The 25,706-nt window shown below is 35.6% G+C and overlaps 1 protein-coding gene across 1 annotated transcript in view; it reads right to left on the reverse strand.

The window, feature by feature from the left end:
- The window catches only part of LOC123531250 (polycystin-1-like), a 243,770-nt gene that overhangs the window by 79,499 nt on the left and 138,565 nt on the right, over positions 1-25,706 (reverse strand). Inside the window, exons 10-12 of the mRNA XM_053518239.1 lie at positions 23,902-24,029; positions 3,337-3,416; positions 967-1,125 (exon numbers count right to left, since the gene is read on the reverse strand). Of these exons, the coding sequence (XP_053374214.1) occupies positions 967-1,125; positions 3,337-3,416; positions 23,902-24,029 (367 nt within the window). The remainder of the gene's footprint in view (positions 1-966; positions 1,126-3,336; positions 3,417-23,901; positions 24,030-25,706) is intronic.

Consider the following 25,706-nt stretch of genomic DNA (forward strand, 5'->3'; position numbering starts at 1 on the left):
ATGGTCTTATGTTTTGTTTTTGTTGGATTTAATGTCACACCGACACAATTATAGGTCATATGGCGACTGTCCAGCTTTGATGGTGGAGGAAGACCTCAGGTGCCTCTCCATGCATAATTTCATCATAAACGGGTACCGGGGTAAAACCATCAACCTTCTGTTAGCCCGCTGAATGGCTTCCTTAAAAGACGAATTCATGCTACGAGTGAGGCTCAAACCCAGAACGGTGAGTGGCAAGTGATTCAAGTTAGCAACCTTCCTATTTGATGGTCAGTTCTGTATAAAATGCTTTTAAACAAATGCTGGGGTAGACTGCCTGGCTTCTTGGGCAGTTCTGTTTATGTGATATTACACTGATGCAGAGACTGATAGCCCAACTTCGTACAGAGGTAAATTGATAGTCCAACTTCGTACAGAGGTAAATTGATAGTCCAACTTTGTACAGAGGTAAATTGATAGCCCAACTTCGTACAGAGGTAAATTGGTAGTCCAACTTCGTACAGAGGTAAATTGATAGCCCAACTTTGTACAGAGGTAAATTGATAGCCCAACTTCGTACAGAGGTAAATTGATAGCCCAACTTCTTACAGAGGAAATAGGTTCATATTCTGCTAGCAGTGAAATTTGTCCATGGTCTGTACTCTCAGAAACAAATAAATTCAAGCTAAACAAGGAGCTGCGTTCAATAAACGCTTGATGCCCCCGGTGGCATCCTTGTCGATACAAAGCAACCTAAGTCCAAAACGAGGTCAAGGTCAAACTGAGGTCAGGTGATGTCTGATGATGAGGAATGGTCACAGGTTACATCTGCATTAGTATCAAGTCATTCTAGTTAGGGGTATTGATGCTAGACAAAATGGTCCCATTTGCTTAACCTCGTACGGATGGACGGACAAACGAACGGACAGACAGGACAATCACTATATGCCTCCCGCATCAGTAAATGCCGGGGGCATAAAAACTTACTCTTGATATGCCAAAGCTATTGGTCCATTCAGCTGTAATCCAGTGACTGGTTCCTGCACCATAACATAGGATGTCAATGTTTCTATGGTGGATCCTTTGGAACCAACCAATATAATGTTGATATACCAGGCACCAACTTGATGAAATGTGTGCAGCCATCTAAAATAACAACAAACCAGCAATGTTAGCACTACAACAGTCACCGGAGTGTTTGCAGGTTGTGTATTAATTTTGTCAATTATTTTGTCGATTGTTTGAAAATATTCATGCGCGGAGGTTGTTATTTCTGTGGGAAAAACCCAGTCAGAATTTTTATCTAATGTAAGCTTAATTGAACTGCACTTTTGTCAGACAACTGTGAAAGGTAATCACTTAAACTACTTTCACTGCACAAGTTTGAAATTCTTTGGCACTTTTCTTCCTCGACTACTACAAAAAATGTAGCAACTTGGTTCCAAAATAACTTTGTACTTTTAATAACAGATATTTACAGAATGTTTCTGTCTACATGAAGGAACAGACATGAATAGCGTAAAAACTTTTGCTACAACCTTTTTGTAATGAAATGCAATTTAAATGTTGAGATCAGATATGTCGCTATCTTAACACGCATATGAAACTTTCCATGTGAACAACAGTCAACAGTTTCTAATACTGATACTGTAAAAGCACGTATTTTCGCTGGGTAAGAATTTCGTGGATTTGAAATTTTGAGTATTTTGCGAGGTTTAATATTCACAAAATTGTAAAAATGCTATCCTACTTGAATCTGAATTATACTTATGGTGCATATTTATGCGAGGATTAATTTTCTCGATTTGTTGGGCCTGGCGAATATAGCAAAATTTGAACCCTCGTGAAAATTTCTGTTTTTACAGCATACAGTCAAGCATGAGCCAAATATCACCAGTGGACAGAGATCAACAGTGAAACGAAATTACATGACTCAAGACCACAGGTGAACAAGTGAACTGAGATCATATGTCTCAAGACCGCCTATGAACTAAGATCACATTACACACAGCCTGTGAATAGAGATCGTTATGACTTAAGACAACCTGTGAACTGAGATCACAATACCACCTGTGAACTGAAATCATATTACTCAATATCACCTGTGAACTGAGATCACATGACTCGTGAACATCTGTGATCTGAGATCACATGACTCATGAACATGTGTGAACTGAGATCACACGGCTAATGAACATCAGTGAACTGAGATCACACAGCTCATGAACATCTGTGAACTGAGATCACATGGCACAAGATCACCTGTGAACAAATACCATATGACTGAAGACAACCTGCGAAAAAAGATCACATGACTAGTGACCACCTGTGAACAGAGATAACACAATTCTGAAGATGTCCTGTGAACAGAAATCACAATGACTCTTTACCACTAGGCCCTATTTTACCTATCATATCCTTTTGACCTGCTTTGCTTTTGCTCACATCTTCAAGTTTTGTCATAGTGCATGCACAAAGGTAACAGACATCAGTGAAGGGTTAAAATTAACTCATCAGGCATCAACTATCAAGCCACTTGACCACAAAGCATGTGAAGAATGCATGTCACTGTTCCATGCAAGCTTTAAATTAGATTGAAATTGAAATAAAGAGACCATTGTTTATAAATCAATGCAGCCTTATCATATTGCAATTTCAGCTGAAAAGCATACATATTTAAATGGACTTTAAAAGGAAATCACATTTCTGAAACACCAAGCATCATAATTATACGTTTCCCATAATTCCTTCAAAAACAATGATGAGTGTCAAAACACTTTATGATAAATAACTTCAAAATTTGATGAACTATCTCTGATTTTTCCTAGCCTACCGAAAAATCTGAATAACAACCATTTCCAGACAAGGTTCTGAAAGTGCACAAGTATCCAGATATTACACTTTGGACATGAAAAGTACATGGAACAGCATATTTATGATGAAAGTTATTCCTTTTGTTTGACTGGAGTGACTGCTTTACTTATTCAAATTTCTGTAATAAATTAAAATTATGCTTCATCAATTTACATGAATTTTGATTTACCATGTAAATTGAAAACAGACCTTTTTCCTAATGCTGAAACACAATCTTGGTTTGAGTTTCAAGTTAAAATACTTCCAAAAGGTTTTGACCATCTGCATAATATATATACCACTTTTTTCCTTTGCAATGGGCAGTCATTACACACAGGTTTTACAGCTTATCCTAAATCATTTTATAGATAAACTCAGAAAATTTCTAAACAAATGTCTAAAATGTACTACCCTGGAACTTACCTTACTTTTAGCATATTTCTAATTTAATGTAAAATTGGAAATAAAAAAAAAGTTCTACCATTAAAATAAAAATTCACTTACTGATGTGTAAGTCCTTTGTACACCTTGGATACTCCATCACTGTAGCTGACCCTTACTTCCGTCCAGTCTATCACCCAGTCCTGAAATATACAACAAATAACATAGAACCATTTGTTACAAGTCATGTCAGATACATATAAACTCTGTAAAACGCAATCTTCTGATTTTTCTAATGAAATCATCCACCCTTCAATTTTCCTACACAATTATATTGTCTAATGTTCTTTATACATGCTATCTCTTGCTTGTGCTCCATGCTAACAGTTGTTGGTAATTTCGCTGCATTGCTTGTTTGTTTGTTTTTGGTTTAACGATGTTTTTAACAGTATTTCAGTTATGTAACAGTGGGCAGTTAACCTAACTGGTGTTCCTGGATTCTGTACCAGTACAAACCTGTTCTCTAACTGCCAACTTCCGCACATGAATCAGAGGTGAAGGACAAATGATTTCAGACACAAAATCTTTTATCAAATCGTCACGGAGAACATACGCCCCACCCGGGTATCGAACTCACGACCCAGTGATCTGTAGATCTGCCTTCTCGCTAATGAGCTAAGTAATGTTTTCTCCATTGTTTTAAAAGCCTTACATTGGTTTACTCCATTCTGCATAATATTTTTGGTCATTCATCATGGCATTTTTGTACCACTGGTCACATTCTCAGCAACCATAATTGATTGAATCTTGGGAGAAAAACAACAGCTGTCAGTGGACAGCGCGCTCGACTATTCTCAGTGCTTGATAGTATAATATAATCAATGAGTAAAACTTTAACATTACAATAAGCATATTCTAAGTCGAAAAGGGGCCATAATTCAGTCAAAATTCTTGATAGAGTTGCCTCCTCCTTTTTACAGACTGGGGTCATGAAGGTTAACAAGTATGCAAAATATCAAAGCAATATCTCAATGGACTTTGAAAACATTTGGGGTGGTACACAAACTTAAACATTTATTCTAAGTCGAAATGGGGCCATAATTCAGTCAAAATGCTTGATAGTGTTGCCTCCTCCTTTTTGCAGACTGAGGTCATGATGGTAAACAAGTATGCAAAATATCAAAGCAATATCTCGATGGACTTTGAAAATATTTGGGGTGGTACGCAAACTTTAACATTTATTCTAAGTCGAAAAGGGGCCATAATTCAGTCAAAATGCTTGATAGAGTTGCCTCCACCTTTTTACCGACTGGGGTCATGATGGTAAACAAGTATGCAAAATATGAAAGCAATATCTCAATGGACTTTGAAAATATTTGGGGTGGTACGCAAACTTTAACATTTGTGGGACGCTCACGCCGACACCAGGGCGAGTAGGATAGCTCCCCTATTCTTCGAATAGTCAAGCTAAAAAATCATCCAAAACATGTGATAAGTTGAGAAGGTTGCTATCTTTTAGCTCAAGTTAAGAGTCTCAAATCTGGATTTTTTTATTGACAAAACTTTAGTGCATGAGTAATAAAGAATGAGATGAAATTTGTTTGATCTTACAGCAGGTTTAAAGTGAATTGTTCACACTCTAAAACAATGTTTGATTGTAAACCTTCTGTATGTCATAGTCTCAATTTATTTCTCCTTCACTCAACATTCTGTGATATCAAGTTCTTCATACTCCTTGCTGTTTAGCACTGTGATGTCACATTCCTCATTACTCTTTGTAGCATTGTGCTGTCACATTCTTCATTACTCTTTGCTCTTAAGCATTGTGCTGTCACATTCTTCATTACTCTTTGCTGTTAAGCATTGTGATGTCACATTCTTCATTACTCTTTGTAGTATTGTGATGTCACATTCTTCATTACTCTTTGCTGTTTAGCACTGTGATGTCACATTCCTCATTACTCTTTGTAGCATTGTGCTGTCACATTCTTCATTACTCTTTGCTCTTAAGCATTGTGATGTCACATTCTTCATTACTCTTTGCTGTTAAGCATTGTGATGTCACATTCTTCATTACTCTTTGTAGCATTGTGATGTCACATTCTTCATTACTCTTTGCTCTTAAGCATTGTGATGTCACATTCTTCATTACTCTTTGCTCTTAAGCATTGTGATGTCACATTCTTCATTACTCTTTGCTGTTTAGCATTGTGATGTCACATTCTTCATTACTCTTTGCTCTTAGGCATTGTGCTGTCATATTCTTCATTACTCTTTTTTGTTTAGCACTGTGATGTCACATTCTTCATTACTCTTTGCTCTTAAGCACTGTGCTGTCACATTCTTCATTACTCTTTGCTCTTAAGCATTGTGATGTCACATTCTTCATTACTCTTTGCTGTTTAGCATTGTGATGTCACATTCTTCATTACTCTTTGCTGTTTAGCATTGTGATGTCACATTCTTCATTACTCTTTGCTGTTTAGCACTGTGATGTCACATTCTTCATTACTCTTTGTAGCATTGTTATGTCAAATACTTCATTACTCTTTGCTGTTTAGCATTGTGATGTCTCATTCATCATTACTCTGTGTTGTTTAGCACTGTGATGTCACGTTCTTTATTACATTGTTGGCTGGCATTCTGATGTCACCTCCCTGCAATCTTTAACCCTTTTCCTGCTAAATTTTTATAATGAACTTGTCCATCTTTCAATTTGGACAGTACCATTAACTGTTAAAAGGGGTGTTTACCAAAAAGATACTGACTGAATGGCGAACAGTGCCGAACTTGATCAGACTGCACAGATGTGCAGGCGGATCAAAAGCTACAGTGGTCAAAAAGGCAGAATCAATCGTGTCCTTTCTTATCTTTTTCTTTGCTCCAAGTTTTCATAGTTAAAGCAACTCTTTAAATAATTTTCTTTTAAATGATTTCTATTCCTCCACCACAAAAGAGTTCATCAGTAAGTTTATATAAACAAGTGTTCCTTTATTGTTTACACAAAAATTCTCCTCAATTGTTTAAAGAAATACCTTCTCAACAATCTACATAACAACTGTTCCTCATCTGTTTACACAAACAACTGCTACTCAACTGTTTACACAGACCAGCTTTCTTCTATTATTTTCCCAAATTTTCCTTGAAAATGTTTCCAGAGAAGTGTCCCCTGTCTGTGGTGAACTAATTTTTTCTCTATCAGTTTTTCAAACAAGTGTTCCTTAAAGCATTTTCTGTGTAACGAATTTTCCACTTTATCAACTTTTCCAAGCAACTGCTCCTTGGTTTGTTTATACTTCCATTCTTTCATAGTCTTCTGCACTGTCTGGTCCCAAATCCTTTCAAAATCACACAATCTTTAGAAATGAATTAAATTTTTGTATCAACTGCAAAAAGTTTTTACAACTATTTTTATTTAACTTTGCTTGAAGACTTCTTTCTGACATATTTTGCACTAGTAGAGACCAAAGACACATTCCACTCTAATAAAATCCCTGCAACCTCTAGGATTCAAAGTTATCTAGAACTTTATCTAGAAAGTTATCTAGAATCTGATTGGTAGATTCTTTGCACAAATTGGATATCAACCAATGACAAGGCTCCATTTTAAGACTGGTCTACAAATTCATTTTTGTAATTGTAGACCAATATTCTGAATCAGACACTCTAATCCTCTGCCAGTGTTTATAACAAACATCCTAAACATTTCTAAAAATATCTTTTGTCATAAACTGTTTTTCAATTACTTCAATCCCTTTCCTAAGTACATCCAAATTAAACAGGTTGTTTCAAATTAACAAATTTTCATCTGTTTTTCAAAATGCATGAGAACACATGCTCTCCTTCCAATTTCACTTGCATACAAACATTATCTTGTACCTTATAAACAAAGATTACCAATAGGGTAGTTTCTAAATTATAAAGCCTCTGTTTATCACGAGATGCCAAGTAGGAATGCCGTGAACATTTTAGTAATTCTCAACTCATTTCCGAAGCATGCATCAAGAATGAACACAAGATATAGGTAACACTTCTACAGAAACCAGACTGTTTCCTTCCTGATTGGACAACTTCCAAAACTTTCTCTTCTAATCCTTCAGACTTCCATGCATAGCATAATTTTAAAAACTGATTATTTCCGGAACTTTTTTTTTAACAATTACAGATTACATGGCATACCCTTCAGCTGAAAGCCTCCTGCATTTTATAACTATGAAAAATGTTGAGGAAGCATTGGTTTTGGAGATCTCAAGCGAAAGTCTAATCTTTGAAGAATTTGGAAACCCAAGAAAAAATGTTAATTGATTTTTAGCAAAAAATAAAACTAATTTTTCATTGCATTTTTTATCAATTTTCTGACAAAATTCAGATTGAACTTTAAAGAAGCAGTTAAGGACTTTATCATAACTCTTAAAATTCCAATCAATATCTTCAGAAATGGGGTGATGCAAATTTTTCTGTTCTTTCTTCTGATATGGTTACCTTGATCTTTCATCACAGGATTCAATAAAACTCAGTTGAATATCTGTTTCACAGGTAAATTTTCCATTCCTATACATAAACCAATATCCTATAAAAGCTGAAACATTTTTTTTTATTTGAAACCTATAAACGTGGGCCCGTAATTAAGTTAGGACTGACAGCACATGCTTCACAAGTGTAATTATTACCACATGCAGTTAAATAATACACTGCATAAAGGAGGTACAAACCAATTAAAATCTTGTACAAACTTTTTGCTCTACTCAGTCTGGGTAATGATCAGCCAACCTGTATTTCTGTTTCATTAAGTCTCAGTCATGCCAAAACATCAATCAACATGCACTGATGCCAAACTTCTATGTTTAAAATCAGTAAATATTTGTCACCTAAATAGCCTGTGAACTTCAACTGCTGGAACAGTTTGCAATCCATGATGTTTCAGGTAAGTTTGTAATGTAAGGATCAAATCTCTGCAACAACAGCATTGCTGCAACTGTGTGGAAGCTATGTGGAATACATAACAAATATCCACAACAATAGCATCACTTCAACTCTGTGGAAGCTATGTGGAATACATAATGAATCTCCACAACAATAGCTTTGCTGCACCTCTGTGGAAGCTATGTGGAATACATAACGAATCTGCACAACAATAGCTTTGCTGCAACTCTGTGGAAGCTATGTGGAATACATAATGAATCTGCACAACAATAGCTTTGCTGCACCTCTGTGGAAGCTATGTGGAATACATAACGAATCTGCACATAATGAATCTGCACAACAATAGCTTTGCTGCAACTCTGTGGAAGCTATGTGGAATACATAATGAATCCGCACAACAATAGCTTTGCTGCACCTCTGTGGAAGCTATGTGGAATACATAACGAATCTGCACAACAACAGCTTTGCTGCAACTGTGTGGAAGCTATGTGGAATACATAATGAATCTGCACAACAACAGCTTTGATGCAACTCTGTGGAAGCTATGTGGAATACATAATGAATCTGCACATAATGAATCTGCACAACAATAGCTTTGCTGCACCTCTGTGGAAGCTATGTGGAATACATAATGAATCTGCACAACAACAGCTTTGCTGCAACTCTGTGGAAGATATGTAGAATACATAACGAATCTGCACAACAACAGCTTTGATGCAACTCTGTGGAAGCTATGTGGAATACATAATGAATCTGCACACCTCTTATCTTATTGAAACTTTTCTCTCATCTCTGTAATAATGAAAGCACTGTACAAAAGAAAGCTCCACACTTATTTTCTTACTATAACTTTCACCCACCTATGTAAAGTATGGAAGCTTTGTGAGTTCGTAATGACACTCCACACCTCTTCTCTAACAAGATTTCCCCTATTACCTCGGTAAATCATAGAAGCTATGTGGAGTATATATAGACACTCCGCTGCATCTGACCTCACATATCTCCTATGCAAGCTCTGTGAAGTACACATTTCTTTACTGGAACTTTTCACTTACCTCTGTTAATCATAAAAGCTCTGTGTAGTACATACTGAATCGCCACTTCTTCTTCCTTACCAGATCTCCTCTAATACCTCTGTAAATCACAAAGGCTCTGAGGAGTATATAATGGTATCCAGGCCACTTTTCTTACATGAACCTCACTTAACTCTTTTAATCATGGAAGCTCTATACAGTATACAATGACACACCACACCTCTTTTACACCACAATCTCCTCACTTACCCTGTAAATAGTGGATGCTCTGTGGAGTACATAACGGTACTTCACACCTCTTTTTTATCAGGATCTCTCACTGACCCTGTAAATAGTGGATGCTCTGTGGGGTACATAACAGTACTTCACACCTCTTTTATATCAGGATCTCTCACTTACCCTGTAAATAGTGGATGCTCTGTGGAGTATATAACAGTACTTCTCACCTCTTTTATATCCGGACCTCTCACTTACCCTGTAAACAGTGGATGCTCTGTGGGGTACATAACAGTACTTCTCACCTCTTTTATATCAGGATCTCTCACTTACCCTGTAAATAGTGGGTGCTCTGTGAAGTACATAACAGTACTTCTCACCTCTTTTATATCAGGATCTCTCACTTACCCTGTAAACAGTGGATGCTCTGTGGGGTACATAACAGTACTTCTCACCTCTTTTATATCATGATCTCTCACTTACCCTGTAAATAGTGGATGCTCTGTGGGGTACATAACAGTACTTCTCACCTCTTTTATATCAGGATCTCTCACTTACCCTGTAAATAGTGGATGCTCTGTGGGGTACATAACAGTACTTCTCACCTCTTTTATATCAGGATCTCTCACTTACCCTGTAAATAGTGGATGCTCTGTGGAGTACATAACAGTACTTCTCACCTCTTTTATATCAGGATCTCTCACTTACCCTAAATAGTGGATGCTTTGTGGGGTACATAACAGTACCTCTCACCTCTTTTATATCAGGATCTCTCACTTACCCTGTAAATAGTGGATGCTCTGTGGGGTACATAACAGTACTTCTCACCTCTTTTATATCAGGATCTCTCACTTACCCTGTAAATAGTGGATGCTCTGTGTGGAGAACATAACAGTACTTCACACCTCTATTTTTTTATCAGATCTCTCACTTACCTTATAAATAGTAGAAGCTCTGTGGAGAAGAAAAGATACTCTACACCACTTTTCTTACAGTATCTCCTCACTTACCTAGCTCTGTTGAGTAAACAGTGATGCTCTACACCCTTTTTTCCTACATCTCTGTGGAGTTTATAACGAATTGCTACTCCTCCTTCCTTTAAGGATCTCCTCACTTCTCTTTGAGCATCATGGAAGTTCTCTGGGGTACAAAATGAATCTTCACCTCTTCTTTCTAACATAATTTCCTTACTTACCTCATAAAAGATCTGTTGAATAAATTCAACTTTTATAAAGAATCACCTTTCTGTAACTTCATAACAGTTAGTAAAATACTATTCTTAAGATTTGTTGTCTGCACTTTGGCCTTCCATGATATACTGGCATTCAACATGTGGAGTTTAGTCCATATTTGTTTCTAGCAGTACTATTTAAAATGTTTCTGTAACTCGGTCCCTCTCTGGGTCATTATACATCCTTGCAAATTCATTTACAATTGATCTTCAAAATATCTCTGCTCTTTCCACTCTAACTAAGGACTAATATCTTCAGAAAGTCACAAAGTCAATCCACCAAATCAATACCAAGTCAATCTCAACTTTATTCTTGTCCTGAATGTTTTATTAGACCCTCCATACTTTTACTGTTTAATTTTATCTTTGGAATCTCTGATCCTGCAGATTTCTGTTTCCGATCCTGCAGATTTCTGTTTCCGCATACAGTGCAATCACACTTTACACTTATCATGAAATCTCTGCTGAATACATTATCATATCATCTTCCTGAAGTGTCTATCACAGTTATATTGCATTATCATGACAACAAGTTATATATTCCTACTATGTACAAAACTAATACCAAATTCCCAGTTCCATCATTACTTACCGGAGGAAAACAAGGAACGAGAAAAACACTTCTCTACAGTTATTTTAACCCAAGACTGCCAATAATTCAGAGCTGCAGTTTTCCTCTATCAATTCTGTAAGCAGCGAGAGCAGTTTAAGTTTCTACTTACACAAGAGCCACTTGTTAGTTATCTTGTTAGATATACCATCTGGTACTCGTGCGATTTTTGCACACATGCATCTCGTGCGTGGATATCACTGAAAACATGGCAACAAAAAACGTATATAACATTCCTATACAGATAAACGCTTTCTAAATGCATCCATGAATCAAATATTTTTGTGAGGATAAAAATTTTCTACAGATTACCCTTTATCTATCAGGCAGGATATTACGGTGCCATGAAAGCTAAGTTAGTTATTATTTATAAATAATATCAACCACAAAACATAAAGATTATTTTTAGTTAATGTTAGTTTTTTTCTATAGCATTCTTATTCATTTATTAAACACACATGCATTGTAAGTTAGTAAAAAGCCACTGATTCATTCCTTTGTTTTATTACCTACCAAGATATGCTACTTAAAAACAGTGTTTTTTAAACAGTATAAAAACAATATAATTTTTCTTTTTTTATATATTAAGACTTTTTTTTGTTTTGGCACTTCAAAATTTATGTTCATCTAACTCAAGAGGTTCCTTTGTTTTCCTTTACATGTTAACACCTGCAAGTTTATTGAAACAGAACCTCTCTAAGAGAAAGGTGTACTCAGCAGACTTAAAGAAGCAAGAGGGCCATGATGGCATAGATCGCTCACCTGAATCCCACTGCTTGCTAAATTTCAGTACAGGGTCCTTACAGGAAATATCTGAGAAATTATTTTGATACTGGGCCAGCTTTTTTGACAAGAAGATTTTGAAAGTGTTCACTATATACCTATAACATACAATATACATATAAGAAAAACAGACAATGGCCTCTATGGCCATGTTTTTGACAAACTGCAATAAACTGAATAATTTTGTGTAGGGTCACCATAGGAACATTTCTGTCATTTTTTTCAAAATAAGTTCAACAGTTTCTGAAGAGATTTTTAAATCTTTTACAACATATATATTGGGAAAAATGACAATGACTTCTGGTGGCCATGTTTTTCTGCAAATCTGTAAATCGAATTCATCAGACACAGTACTCAGCTCCCTCAGACACAGTGTTGTCTCCCTAACCATGTTAATCTAAGTATTTTAGTGTGCCGGCACACAAGTCCTCTGCTTAACTGATACTTGATAAAGGGTCCCCATAAGAAACATTTCAGTAAACTTACAATGAAATAAAGTGAAAGGTCCTGAGAAGATGGCAATAAGTGTAATAATCCAAAGGAACATTTCTGTCACTTTATGCTCAGGTGAGCTAAAATGCTGTATATCAAAATCTTTTAAACTGATTAAAATTGTTTCATGTATGAAGTGTTACAAACAGATAGGAGTTTATTATGACAAAAGAAAGCACCACTCTCCTACTGTCTAGCACACAGATACATCAACGAGCATTTAAGACACCAGACAAGAAAGAAAATATTAACCCTTACCCTGCTAAATTTCTATAATGAACTTGTCCATCTTCCCATTCGGACAGTACCATTAACTGTTAAAAGGGGTGCTTACCAAGCAGATCATGATCTACACTGGTCGCAAAGGCAGAATCAATCGTGACCAGAAAGAAAATATTAAAACTGATTTTGCATACATGTCACACTCGCTATATGTATAACACAGAGGATTGGTCCTGAACATGATAAAATACTAGCTCATTTCTCAACCAAAATGCATTTTGGCAATGTTTACAATACATATTAAAGAACTTATCCTTAATATTGAATGATGCACCTGTCACCTGCTCCTAAACTTACTTGTGTATTTTAAGTCTGGCTGATGCGAAAAGTTGCATGAAGCACGAGTTCAACTACTCTGGTAAGCTAAAATGTATATATGTGATGTGCATTTCTGGATTAAATAAATGAAAGTGAACCATTGTATGACTTCTGTTTTTCCATAATTCAAGACTTACCATGTAACTGTGAATACTGCAACATTCTCATTTTGTTTGTTTTTGTTTTGCCTACATGTGCACAACAAATAAAGGCCAAAAGGAGTTAAAGGAAGTTTTATAGGGTAAAAATAAGGATGTTCTTTTTTAACAAACATATATTGCATTGAATTTCTTTGATATGCATGATATGAAGATGAAACACTGCTTTTTTTCAATATTCAGAGTACCTACCGATTGTCAAACACAGCCTTTAGACATTGACAACTGAAAAGGGGTAGTACCTATTCAGTCCATGACCATGAACATGTCTCTGTTGCTACACAATGGGATAGAGTACAGTAAGACATTACATCATGAAACTTTTTATTAATTAAAATAATTAATTAATAATTAATTAATTAAATTATTTATTATTATTCATTTATTTCTAATGAAATTCTATTTGGTCAGGTGCCACAGGTCAAAGTAGCTGAAAATGATTTAGAAATCCGAGACCACTAATTATTGACTATCAGTATTTCAATATGTCACAGGACTGAAGCAACATGACAATGAAAATAACTGTATGACCTTGACCCTAAAGCAGCAAGGCAATCAGCATTACAGTATGACCTTATTCTCAAAACAACAGGATAACTGGAATAACAAAGATTTTGACCTCAAAACCACAGGGCAATTGAAATAAGAGTATGACCTTGACCTCAAAACAACTGGACAACTGGAATATCAATATGACCTTGACCTCAAAACAACACGACAATTGATATCAATATGACCTTGACCTCATTACAACAGGACGATTGGAAAATCAATATGACCTTGACCTTAAAACAACAGGGCAACGGAAATAACATATGACCTTGACCTTAAAGCAAAATAAACAAATCGGCGTATCAGTATAACCTTGGTCTGAAGCAACATGACAATCAGAACAATGTTTGAAGTTGAACTAAGAACAACAAGATAACTTTGAACTTAAAGCAGTATAGCAATTAGCACGGCAGTTTAACCTTGACATTAAAGCAGATATGCAGAAGCTTGTTCTTCAGCCCACACAACACAGTTGATTTGCATTTTGCACAATGAACCAAAGAAACCCCAATATTGTGCTGCTGTGGTTTATAATTGGAAGCATAATAAAGATTGTCTATAAAATTAATTACTGGGAGTATAAAAGGCTTCAACTTCCTGTAAAAATCATTGTTTATATTGAAAGTTATGAGTCTTTACGCAAGAATGGTAGTCTTTGAAGTTACCTAAATGATCCATATCAATCAAGCATTATGCATCAATGTGGGAGATCCATGCAACAAAATTTTATAACCAAGGTGATGCCAATAGCAGAGGTTGGAAAACAAATGTATTAAACAGAGGACTTGTGTACCTACACATTACAGTATTTTCATAAGCATGGTAAGGGAGACGATTCTGTGTCTGAGGGAACCCAAGAGTTGGCCTTTAAAAGTATTTCTCTTTAATGTTTGAAACAAAATTAATGTAATAAGAAATCTTGACTTTCAATATCACATATGTTTAAAACTTATTTTGCCATTATCTTGGATGGAAACAGTCCTTCCTGACATAATTACTTCCCAGTAAGTTGCTTACCAATGTATTAATGCATTGTCAATATTTGTCAATTAATGTTACACTGCAGTGACAGTTCAGAAGCAGCTTTAGTTTTGGCCTTTTAAACGGAATCAGTACATTTTTTACAGTAAAAATGTAAATATTATACCCTTGACAAGGTTTTCAGACACCAGAAACTAATAATTCAATGCAATTACATGTACAAACTTCTTGGAATTATTTTGATTTCACACATGAATGCTGTGCTCAGAAGAACACACAGACAGACAGACAGACAGAAGAAATACTATTACATACCCTAGTACATTTTATGGCGGAGTAAAACATGTTAACCAACATCTTTCATTCTTAGGAAAGTTTTTCCTTGTTAAGCATTCCTATCATATATAAAATGTCTGCCTGACAGGTACTCTTTGATAATTGGCAGAAAATGACAATTAAGAAAACTTATCTGTCATTACAAACAGTCTAAACTCAGACCTTTACCAATCTCAAAGACTTCCAGCTAGTCAGTTAACTAAATATATTACATTCTGTCTGAACTCTGAACATTGTAACATATAACTAAATCCAGCAGACAAGAGGGTCATAATGACCCTGAATCGCTCACCTGAGTAATATCAGCCACATGTTTAAAATGGCAAACTGATGCTTAAATATTAGAAAGTAGGTCGGTAGGTCATATTCATGGTTACAGAGTCAGTTTTAAGATCGGTGTGCAAAACTGTACATGTCATCCAAATTTCAAGGCTGTATCCTTTGACTTCTAAGTGTGACCTTGACCTTAGACCTAGGGACCTGGTTCTTGCGCACGACACTCTGTCTCATGATGGTGAACAATTGTGCCAAGTTACATCAAACTCCCTCCATGCATGAAGAAGAAATGCTCCGGTAATTAAATGTTATATATCTTGGAAACAAGCAAGGCAACCTATAGGTTTTCTAACATTTTCTAGTGTTACATAATTATGTTGAGGTATATACACAAGAAAAAATGTACATTTTTCCGCGCTGGGATTACATTTACTTATAACAAGAGCTGTCTCCATAGGATGACACATGCCCCCGATGGCACTTTGAATGAATAGTTATGGCCGATGTTAGAGTTTAGGACCTTTGACCTACGGATCTGGGTCTTGCGCGCGAAACGTTGTCTTACTGTGGTACACATTCATGCCCAATAATTTTAAAATCCATGCATGAATGACAAAGATATGGACCGACACGAATGCACTATCATGAAAAATGACCTTTAACATCTAAGTGTGACCTTGACCTTTGAGCTACAGACCTGGGTCTTGCGCGCGACACATCGTCTTACTGTGGTACACATTCATGCCAAGTTATTTGAAAATCCATCCATGGATGACAAAGATATGGACCGGACACGAATGCACTATCATGAAATATGACCTTTAACGTCTAAGTGTGACCTTGACCTTTGAGCTACGGACCTGGGTCTTGTGGGCGACACGTCGTCTTACTGTGGTACACATTCATGCCAAGTTATTTGAAAATCCATCCATTGATGACAAAGATATGGACCGGACACGAAAATTGCGGACAGACCGACAGACCAACGGACGGACAGACAGTTCAAAAACTATATGCCTCCCTTCGGGGGCATAAAAACATTAAAATTTATCCTGGAATAATTGATACAGTTATGGTTATTCCAGAATTTACATACAGACCACATGCGGCTGACATAAAATTTTAGTAAATAACATACAGGTATTATCAAATATCCTGGAGTATTATTATATCTGGCTTTTCTGTTTTAAAGTATGATACAAAGTTTTATGATTTTTGGCAGGGTTTTTTTTTATTCTATAGCAGAGGCCGAATATCGGCCTCGTCCCCCAGCCGAGGATTTCCCCCACAGCCAAGGATTTCCCCTACCGCAGTCGAAATTCCCCTACGTCCGAAATTCCCCCTCCAAAATCGTAAACAAAGCAATGGAGATTACTCCCAGCGATTTTCCCGACCGAATATCGGACCCATTCACAATTGCAGACGGTCTTTCACAATTTTCAATGGGTGTGAAAACCTTTAGAAATAGTAGAACAAGAGCTGTCCATAAGACAGCCAAGCTCGACTATTCGAAATATTGTCACAGAAGCAGGAAATTATTACCCAAAATGTTAAATATCAAAAGAGTTTTAAGTTCGAAAGGGGACATAATTTGACCAAAATACATATCAGAGTTATGGGACTTGATGCTATCAACTAGTTTTATAACCCCGAAGAAACATGTTAGGTTTCAATTTAATATCTGTATTAGTTTTGGAGATAGTAACTTGCATGTAAAACTTTAACCTATATGCCTTTTGGTAATAGCTGTATGTACTTGCACACAAAACTTTAACCAGAATTTTCTAAGTCCAAAAGGGGGCATAATTTGCCCAAAATACATGTCAGAGTTATGGGACTTGATTCTATCAACTAGTTTTATAATAATAATAACGACTTTATTTATAGAGGCGACACAGTTGGGCAAGCCCAGTCTTCCCTGTGAGCCTCTTGAAATATGTACATGGTATTTACAACATGATAGTAATGGCATAAAACTAATTAACATTTTAAGTTCAGCATTAAAACAAAGACATAAATTAAACATGACAAGAAGTATAATATTATGTACATGAATGATAACAGCTATCAGTGTTCACCAGAGAACCTCCACTGTAAGTAAGCATGTTTAAATGACTGTATGGAAGAGGACTGGCGTATTTGTAGTGGAATGGAGTTCCATATATGTGGTCCAGAGTATGACAGCGATTTTCTAAAGAATTCTTTATTTGGCTTTGGAATGTGTAAAAGGTCATCTGAGTGTGATCTGAGAGTGAATGCATGAGAGCAGCTGGATTTTGTGAAAAGATGTTGGATGTAGCTTGGTGACTGTTCATGTTGAGATTTATAGACAATTATGGCTTTTTTAAATTCCAGTCTTTCTGGGAATGTCATCCACTTAAGTTCTTTGAACAGCAATTTGGATGGTGTGTCAAAATCTTTGTCTAGAATTATTCTGGCTGCTCGCTTTTGAAACTTGATGAACAGATTTTGAAGCTCAAGACTGCAATTTCCCCAAATTGTACAGCAGTAGTCTATATGCGGCAATATATATGCATTGTAGAACATTTTGCGAACACTGATACTGAGATAATGTTTTATACGCATGAGGAGGTAGAGTTTTGAATTACATTTCTTAAGTGTGCTATGAACATGTGCTTTCCAGTTTAGGTTACTGTCTACATTAACACCCAGCAGTTTTTCACATTTGGAGTAAGCAATAACTTCATTATTTAATTTAAGCTTTTGGGATGATTGTTGAATTGTATTTTGTTTGTAATTATTTGCAGTTATGAACATCAATTTTGTTTTTTGAATGTTGAGAAGCATGGCATTTTGTGAGCACCAACTGTGAATTATGTCTAAGTCAGACTGAAGGTTTTTGTATATTACTTTTACATCAGAGTCTGTTGTGCTGATGGTTGTGTCATCAGCAAACATATCTGTTTCTGAGTGTTGTATATATAAAGGAAGGTCATTAATATACATAATGAACAAGAGGGGACCTAAAACTGAGCCTTGTGGAACTCCTGAGGTTATCTCCATTGAATCAGAGTACTTTCCAGACACACATACTTTTTGTTGGCGGTCTCTGAGATATGACTGAAGCCACTTGATCGAATTGCAGTCGAATTGATATGCTGACAATTTATCGAGCAGCAATGAGTGATTGACAAGGTCAAATGCTTTGCTTAGATCAAGGAAAATTGTGCCAACAGCTTGTCCTGTGTCTATTGCCTTGATCCATTTTTCTGTAATAGATATTAGTGCTGTTTCACACGAGTGATTATTGCGAAATCCTGACTGATTTGTGTGAATTAAATTATTTTCTTCAATGTATGATCTAATAGAAAGTGAAACATGGCTCTCTAATATTTTTGACAGTGCAGGAAGAATAGATATTGGTCTGTAGTTGTTTCTATCTGTTTTTGAGCCTTTCTTGAAAATTGGTGTCACTTTTGCTGTCTTAAATAGGGCTGGAAATACTGAACTTTCAAGGCTGATATTGAATATTTTTGTTAGTGGTTTGGTAATTACATTAGCACTAATTTTTAGAAATTTTGGCCCAAGACCATCCAGACCTGTTGATTTACTTGTATCTAGTGATTTTAGTTGTTTAAGTACAAATTCTTCTGAAATAGGTGGAATAGAGAATTTTTGTGATTGTGTAATGTGTGATTGGACAAAAGACTGTAGTTTTGTTCTGTGCTGGTCTGATATGTGTTCTGATACTTCAGGTGCACTTTTGAATATGTTTACAAAGTAGTTGTTGAATATATTGGCTGTTTCTTCAGGATTTTGGACTGGGTTTCCATCATCATCATTTATGAAATTTGTTTGATGTTTCACTGATTGACCGGACAGATCCTTAAGATTGTCCCATAGTTTCTTAGGATTTGCCTTATTATCATTAACTGTTTTGTTGTAAAATGACTTTTTGCTTGGTCAGTTAATATTTTTGTTTTGTTGCGCCAGAATTTAAACTGTGCATCATTTCCATGTATCTTTGCATAATCTCTATTCTTAATTGCATCAGTGATATCAGAATTAAACCAGTCTGGCAGATTGATATTTTTAACACGTTTTTGTTTGAGTGGTGCACTTGAATTTAGTACTTCTGTAAAAAGTGTGACAAAGTAATCAAGAGCATCATCAGGGCTGTCGTAAATATCTAAGACCGACCAAGGTTGGTTTTCCAGACTGTCCAAAAAATCTTTTTCTTGGAAGTTTTTGACACTTCTATATGTAATTACTTTGTGTAATGGCCCTTTTGTTGCAGTTGGTGATAGTTTTCTGGTAAAGCAGACAGGGAAATGATCACTTATTGAGAGCACTGGTATGTTTACTTCTGTAATATTGTGTGGTGAGTTTGTGTAGATGTGGTCTATTGTGGTTGCTGTATTGGAGGTTACTCTGGTAGGTGTATTAACAAGTTGATTTAATTGAAATGCATTCACAATATTGTTCCATGCATTATTAGATGTTTCACAAGTATCATTATTATAGTTGTAATTAAAGTCACCGAGCAGAATTATTTCTTTGTTTTCACAGTATAGAGTCTCTAAAGTATATTCCATTGATTCATTCCACTTTGCTGGTGAGGAAGGAGGTCTATATACATATCCTAATAAAAATGATTTCTGAACTGAATGTTTGATTTCTAGCCAAATTGATTCTATTTCATTGTTTTCAAGGTCATTTCTTCGTAAGCAAGGAATATTTGATTTAACATAAATAATGATACCGCCTCCATTTGATCTGCGGTCTTTTCTGAAAAGTTGAAAATCATGAAGCTGTAATTCACTGTCACTGAATGTGTCATTTAAGAAGGTCTCACAGAAGCCAACTATGTCTATTTCACTGTGCACATGCAAAATGTTTTTAATTTCATGAAATTTAGGAACTAGATAGTGGATATTTAGGTGCATTATGTTTAAACCACTATTTGAGAAGAAATAGTTGTTTGTCTTCACCATTTTCAATGTCATCATCAGTGGCAGGGTCAGTGGAGATTACCACTGGCCTTTCTTCCAGAACTGTGGTGGTGGTCGGAATGGTGGTGGTGGGTGTGGAAGGTAGGGAATCTGTGATCGTCCCATTTTCATTTGCATCCAAGGTTGGTAGAGTTGTTGCCTCCAAGGGCCATGACGAAAAGGGAACCCGGCAGGGATTTTGTCTTTGTTTTTTGATGTTGAGTCTTCTGTCAGTGGACACATGTGAAGTTTCAATTTAATATCTGTATTAGTTTTGGAGATAGTAACTTGCATGTAAAACTTTAACCAGGATTTTCTAAGTTCAAAAGGGGGCATAATTTGCCCAAAATACATGTCAGAGTTATGGGACTTGACCCAGTGAGGTAGGTAATTGATCTAGAAAAAGAAAAAATAAGTTTCAAATCTATATGCCTTTTAGTAATAGCTGTATGTACTTGCACGCAAACCTTTAACCAGAATTTTTTAAGTCCAAAAGGGGGCATAATTTGGCCAAAATGAAGGTCAGAGTTATGGGACTTGGTGCTATCAACTAGTTTTATAACCCCGAAGACACATGTAAAGTTTCAATTCAATATCTGCATTAGTTTTGGAGATAGTAACTTGCATGTAAAACTTTAACCAGGATTTTCTAAGTCCAAAAGGGGGCATAATTTGCCCAAAATACATGTCAGAGTTATGGGGCTTGACCCAGTGAGGTAGGTAATTGATCTAGAAAAAGAAAAAATACGTTTCAAATCTATATGGCTTTTAGTAATAGCTGTATGTACTTGCATGCAAAACTTTAACCAGAATTTTCTAAGTCAAAAAGGGGGCATAATTTGGCCAAAATGAAGGTCAGAGTTATGGGACTTAGTGCTATCAACTAGTTTTATAACCCCGAAGACACATGTGAAGTTTCAATTCAATATCTGCCTTAGTTTTGGAGATAGTAACTTGCATGTAAAACTTTAACCAAAATTTTCTAAGTCCAAAAGGGGGCATAATTTGCTCAAAATACATGTTAGAGTTATGGAACTTGACCCAGTGAGGTTGGTAATTGACCTAGAAAAAGAATAAATAAGTTTTAAAGCTACATGCCTTTAAATGATAGCTGTATGTACTTGCATGCAAAAGCTTAACCAAGGTGTGACGCCGACGCCGACGCCAGGGTGAGTAGAATAGCTAGACTATTCTTCGAATAGTCGAGCTAAAAGTGTTTGAAGAGCGTTCAGCGGACCCGAGGTTCAAGTTTTGACCAGCGAAAATCGATAACAACTCGTATCTGACCCGCACATAATATGCCGTGGGCGTCTGCTTGTCTCGCGGTAATACTCTCTGATGCGTAAAGAGTTCGAAAGCTCTGCCCCTTGTCAATCAAAATCCCAGTGAACTTCATACTGTTTGTCGACACCAGCGTAAGTATAACAGTAGACGGAGCGTCGTATGTTATTTAATTAGCTACTGACGGATGTCAATCACACCACGCGCCGACTGACACGTGGTTATCATCAGTATGTAATATAGATGATTGATAAACAATGCAGCGTCAAGATTATCGTGTTTGTACCTCTTGTTAATTAGCGGTAACAGCTTATGCTGTATTGTGTAAAATGTGTTGTTAATTTAAAGTAATTATTTTATGTGCTTGGTTCGATTAAATAAGCCGGTCGGCCGTTACGCAAATTTATTATCTTTGCTAAGGTATTTTGCTAGAGCAAAATAAAATATAAATGTTTTAAGTAATCAGATATTATAAGTGTCATACTATGGAATAGTTCTGGTGAAAAGATGAAATTTTATCAAGAATTTTTAATGTTTGCTTTCGTTTTTTTTTTCATATTTGTCACACGTTTGTGATTTTCGGACTTTTTTATCCTTTCTTACAGGATTTTCTAGTACAATTGAAATAAAAAGCCAACAAAAGTATGCATTTAATAATAATATGATGACTCTTGCAAAAGCAACTCTTATTTTAAAGCATTTTTTGTGAATAAAAGCATGTGACCTTTAAATATTCAATGATTTGAGCATTTCAACTCTCCCCACCCTACTTGTTACAATGATAAGTGAACATTAGTGCAAGTCCATCTATTGCTAAGTGACAGTGTGTATAGTTGCTAAAAGTTGCAAGAATATGTAATAAAAACATAGTTTAAAGTGTTTATTATGCATAATTGTAAATTCCCCCCTGAGTGAAAAAATCCCCCAAAACTGCTTGTCGCGCGCTATTTTCTTCCCCCAATGACAGGCTGGGGCCTCTTCCCCCAGTCGTAAAAAAAAACCCTGTTTGGTAACATATTTTTTCGCCCATTATCAATTAAATGACAAATAGTAGTGTTCTAGAAATAGTCAAAGTTCAATAGTTAGCATGGCAATCGATACTTATGAAGGTTGTTTCTATTTTATTATATCTTAAAGAGCATACAAGTAAAATTTACGAAAATTCTCTGCGCTACAACTTATTCACGGATATGTTCTTTAAAGTACAACTCCAACAGAAAGGTGTTCTGTCACTGTTTTTAATCTTGTTAAATCATTTAAACGCTGTGGAAAAATCAGCTCAGAAATGAAGATGTTTTGAACATTTCAGTATATGCTCAAAATGGCAGTCAGTAAATTTCTTTCAGCATTTACTGTATGAACATATTCATATCAGACAATGTCATTGTATCTATTATTATATGCAATAGTTTTCTTGTCTCTATTAATACAAGAAATATTTTCCTTGTAAATAGTATTGTATGTAACAATTTCTTTGAATCTGATATTATATGTTTTATTTTCTTTTATTTCTCATGTTATAATTTTCTAGTACCTATCATTATTTGTAATTTATATTATTGATATTTTTTTTGTATTAATATAATAACATTCTAAGTATTTTCACTAAAAGTCAGTTTGTTAGTTACTATAGTAATGTCTTTGAGCCATGCATAAAACTATTGAGCAGACTAGTAATGACAATCTGCAATTTCTTTTTCAATATTGTACTGACCACTGCAATTTTTACGTTTCTGTTTGGCACAGAAAGTTACATGCTCAAATGAGCTATTGTATTAGCTGAGCTACAGTACAGTCCAAGTTACACCTACTGTACGGTACTGGTACTGGTACTGAACTGTATTGTACTGTACTGACCAGGCTACAGTATCAGCCTAAAAATTAAAATTTATTTATTTATTTTGTTGTGTTTAACATCTCACCAACGATTATAGGTCATGCTTTGACGGTGGAGGAAGACCCCAGATGCACCTACATGTATTATTTCATCATGAGCTGGCACCTAGGTAGAATTACCGACCTTCTGTAAGCCAGCTGGATGGCTTCCTCACATGAAGCATTCAACGCCCCGAGTGAGGCTCAAACCCACATCGATGATGGGCAAGTGATTTGAAGTCAGCGACCTTAACCACTCGGCCACGGAGGCCCCTTAAAAATTACAAACAAGAATATATCATTACACAGAAACTGCAACTGTCATTACAAGTCGATTACCAAAATGCCCACACATGTTTCATCTCCTACGAAAAATAACAGGATTTACCTTGCTGTTTATCTGAAGGTCAAAGGCCACTTTAGATCCAGGGGTCACATAAAGGTCATGTAGCAGTTCAAGGTTAACTTCTGACCTTGACCTTACAAACACGGGTACTTCAATATGTCTGATGTGAACTGAAAAAGAAAAAAAAGCTTTTTTATATAAAATTCTGTTACTAGTACAGATTCAAAAAAGAAAATTAAAGTAATGTCAAACAAGGCATTCAGCACAAACACTGTGAAATTCTTAATTTAAGACTTCATGCTATAGAAATTGGTTTTATATCATTTATAAATTTTATGTACTTTCTAAGTTAACACATGTACAAGAATTTTTGGGACTTTGTGTGAAAAAAAAAATACTAAATGCATCTTCTGACCCCAATGAAATGGTCACTTCACACCTTTTTTCTACTTCATTTGTCAACTTGCGGTCAATATTACCAAAACAACTATACTTTTTCATTTCTTTTAATCTTAAAATACCAAAAGAATCTTCCATTCAGTAATACAAGAGTACCTTATGCATACTCTGATAACATCCTTTAGATATGCATTATACTTTCCAAAGAAAAAATTGTACTCATGAAAATATTACTACCTGCGTTAGGCAGCCAATTTTGCTTTCTTCCTTGACTGGCTGCTTTACACACAGCTTTGACTGTACTAAAAATTATATCAATGTATATAACTATCCCATAAATATTTTTTAATTTTATACACACTTTCTTCCATACTTCCATTACCAAACTACTACAAGTTAATGCATTTCATTGGTTAAGGTATAAATCAACTAAATCTTTTCTTGATTACAAAGTTGTATAAATTATCACTTTTTGCAACATCATTATCTGAATTTTATTACAAAACCACACTAGAAGTTTGTGTGTGCCAGATGATTAATGTTTTGTTTTTTTCTCTCAGGTTAACTTTTTTTTAAAAATACAATCTCTATCTTACCCTTCACCATTTAAAAGAAGCTTTTCTAAAAAACTGACTGCATCAGGATGATTCATCTTCTAACATGCCTGTTTCATTCTACAAATGAAGCATTCATATCTTTCCTCCCTTCTTTTTTTTGTGTGCAAAAAATGGAACAAAGAAGGAAAGAAAACAAGAGGACCATGATGGTCCTGAATCGCTCACCTCTTCCCACATGACCCAGTTTTGAGTATGACGTCGTTTTTTCTATTATTTGATATAGTGACCTAGTTTTTGAGCTCATATGACCCAGTTTTGAACTTGACCTAGATATTATCAAGATAAAAATTCTGACCAATTTTCATGAAGATCCATTGAAAAATATGGTCTCTAGGTTTTTCTATTATTTGACCTATTGACCTAGTTTTCGAAGGTACGTGACCCTGTTTTTAACTTTACCTAGATATCATCAAGGTGAACATTCTCACTAATTTTCATGAAGATCTCATGAAAAATATGGCCTCTAGAGAGGTCACAAGGTTTTTCTATTTTTATACCTACTGGCCTAGTTTTTGACCGCACATGACCCAGTTTCGAGTTTTTTATGCCACGTGACCCAGTTTCAAACTTGACCTAGATATCATCAAGGTGAACATTCTGACCAATTTTTATGGAGATCTATTCACAAGTATGGCCTCTAGAGAGGTCACAAAGTTTTTCTATTTTTAGACCTACTGACCTAGTTTTTGAACGCACATGACCCTGTTTCGAACATGACCTAGATATCATCAAGATGAACATTCAGACCAATTTTCATACAGATCCAATGAAAAATATGGCCTTTAGAGAGGTCACAAGGTTTTTCTATTATTTGACCTACTGACCTAGTTT

This window comes from Mercenaria mercenaria, chromosome 11 (genome assembly GCF_021730395.1).
Source record: "Mercenaria mercenaria strain notata chromosome 11, MADL_Memer_1, whole genome shotgun sequence".
NCBI lineage: Eukaryota > Metazoa > Mollusca > Bivalvia > Venerida > Veneridae > Mercenaria > Mercenaria mercenaria.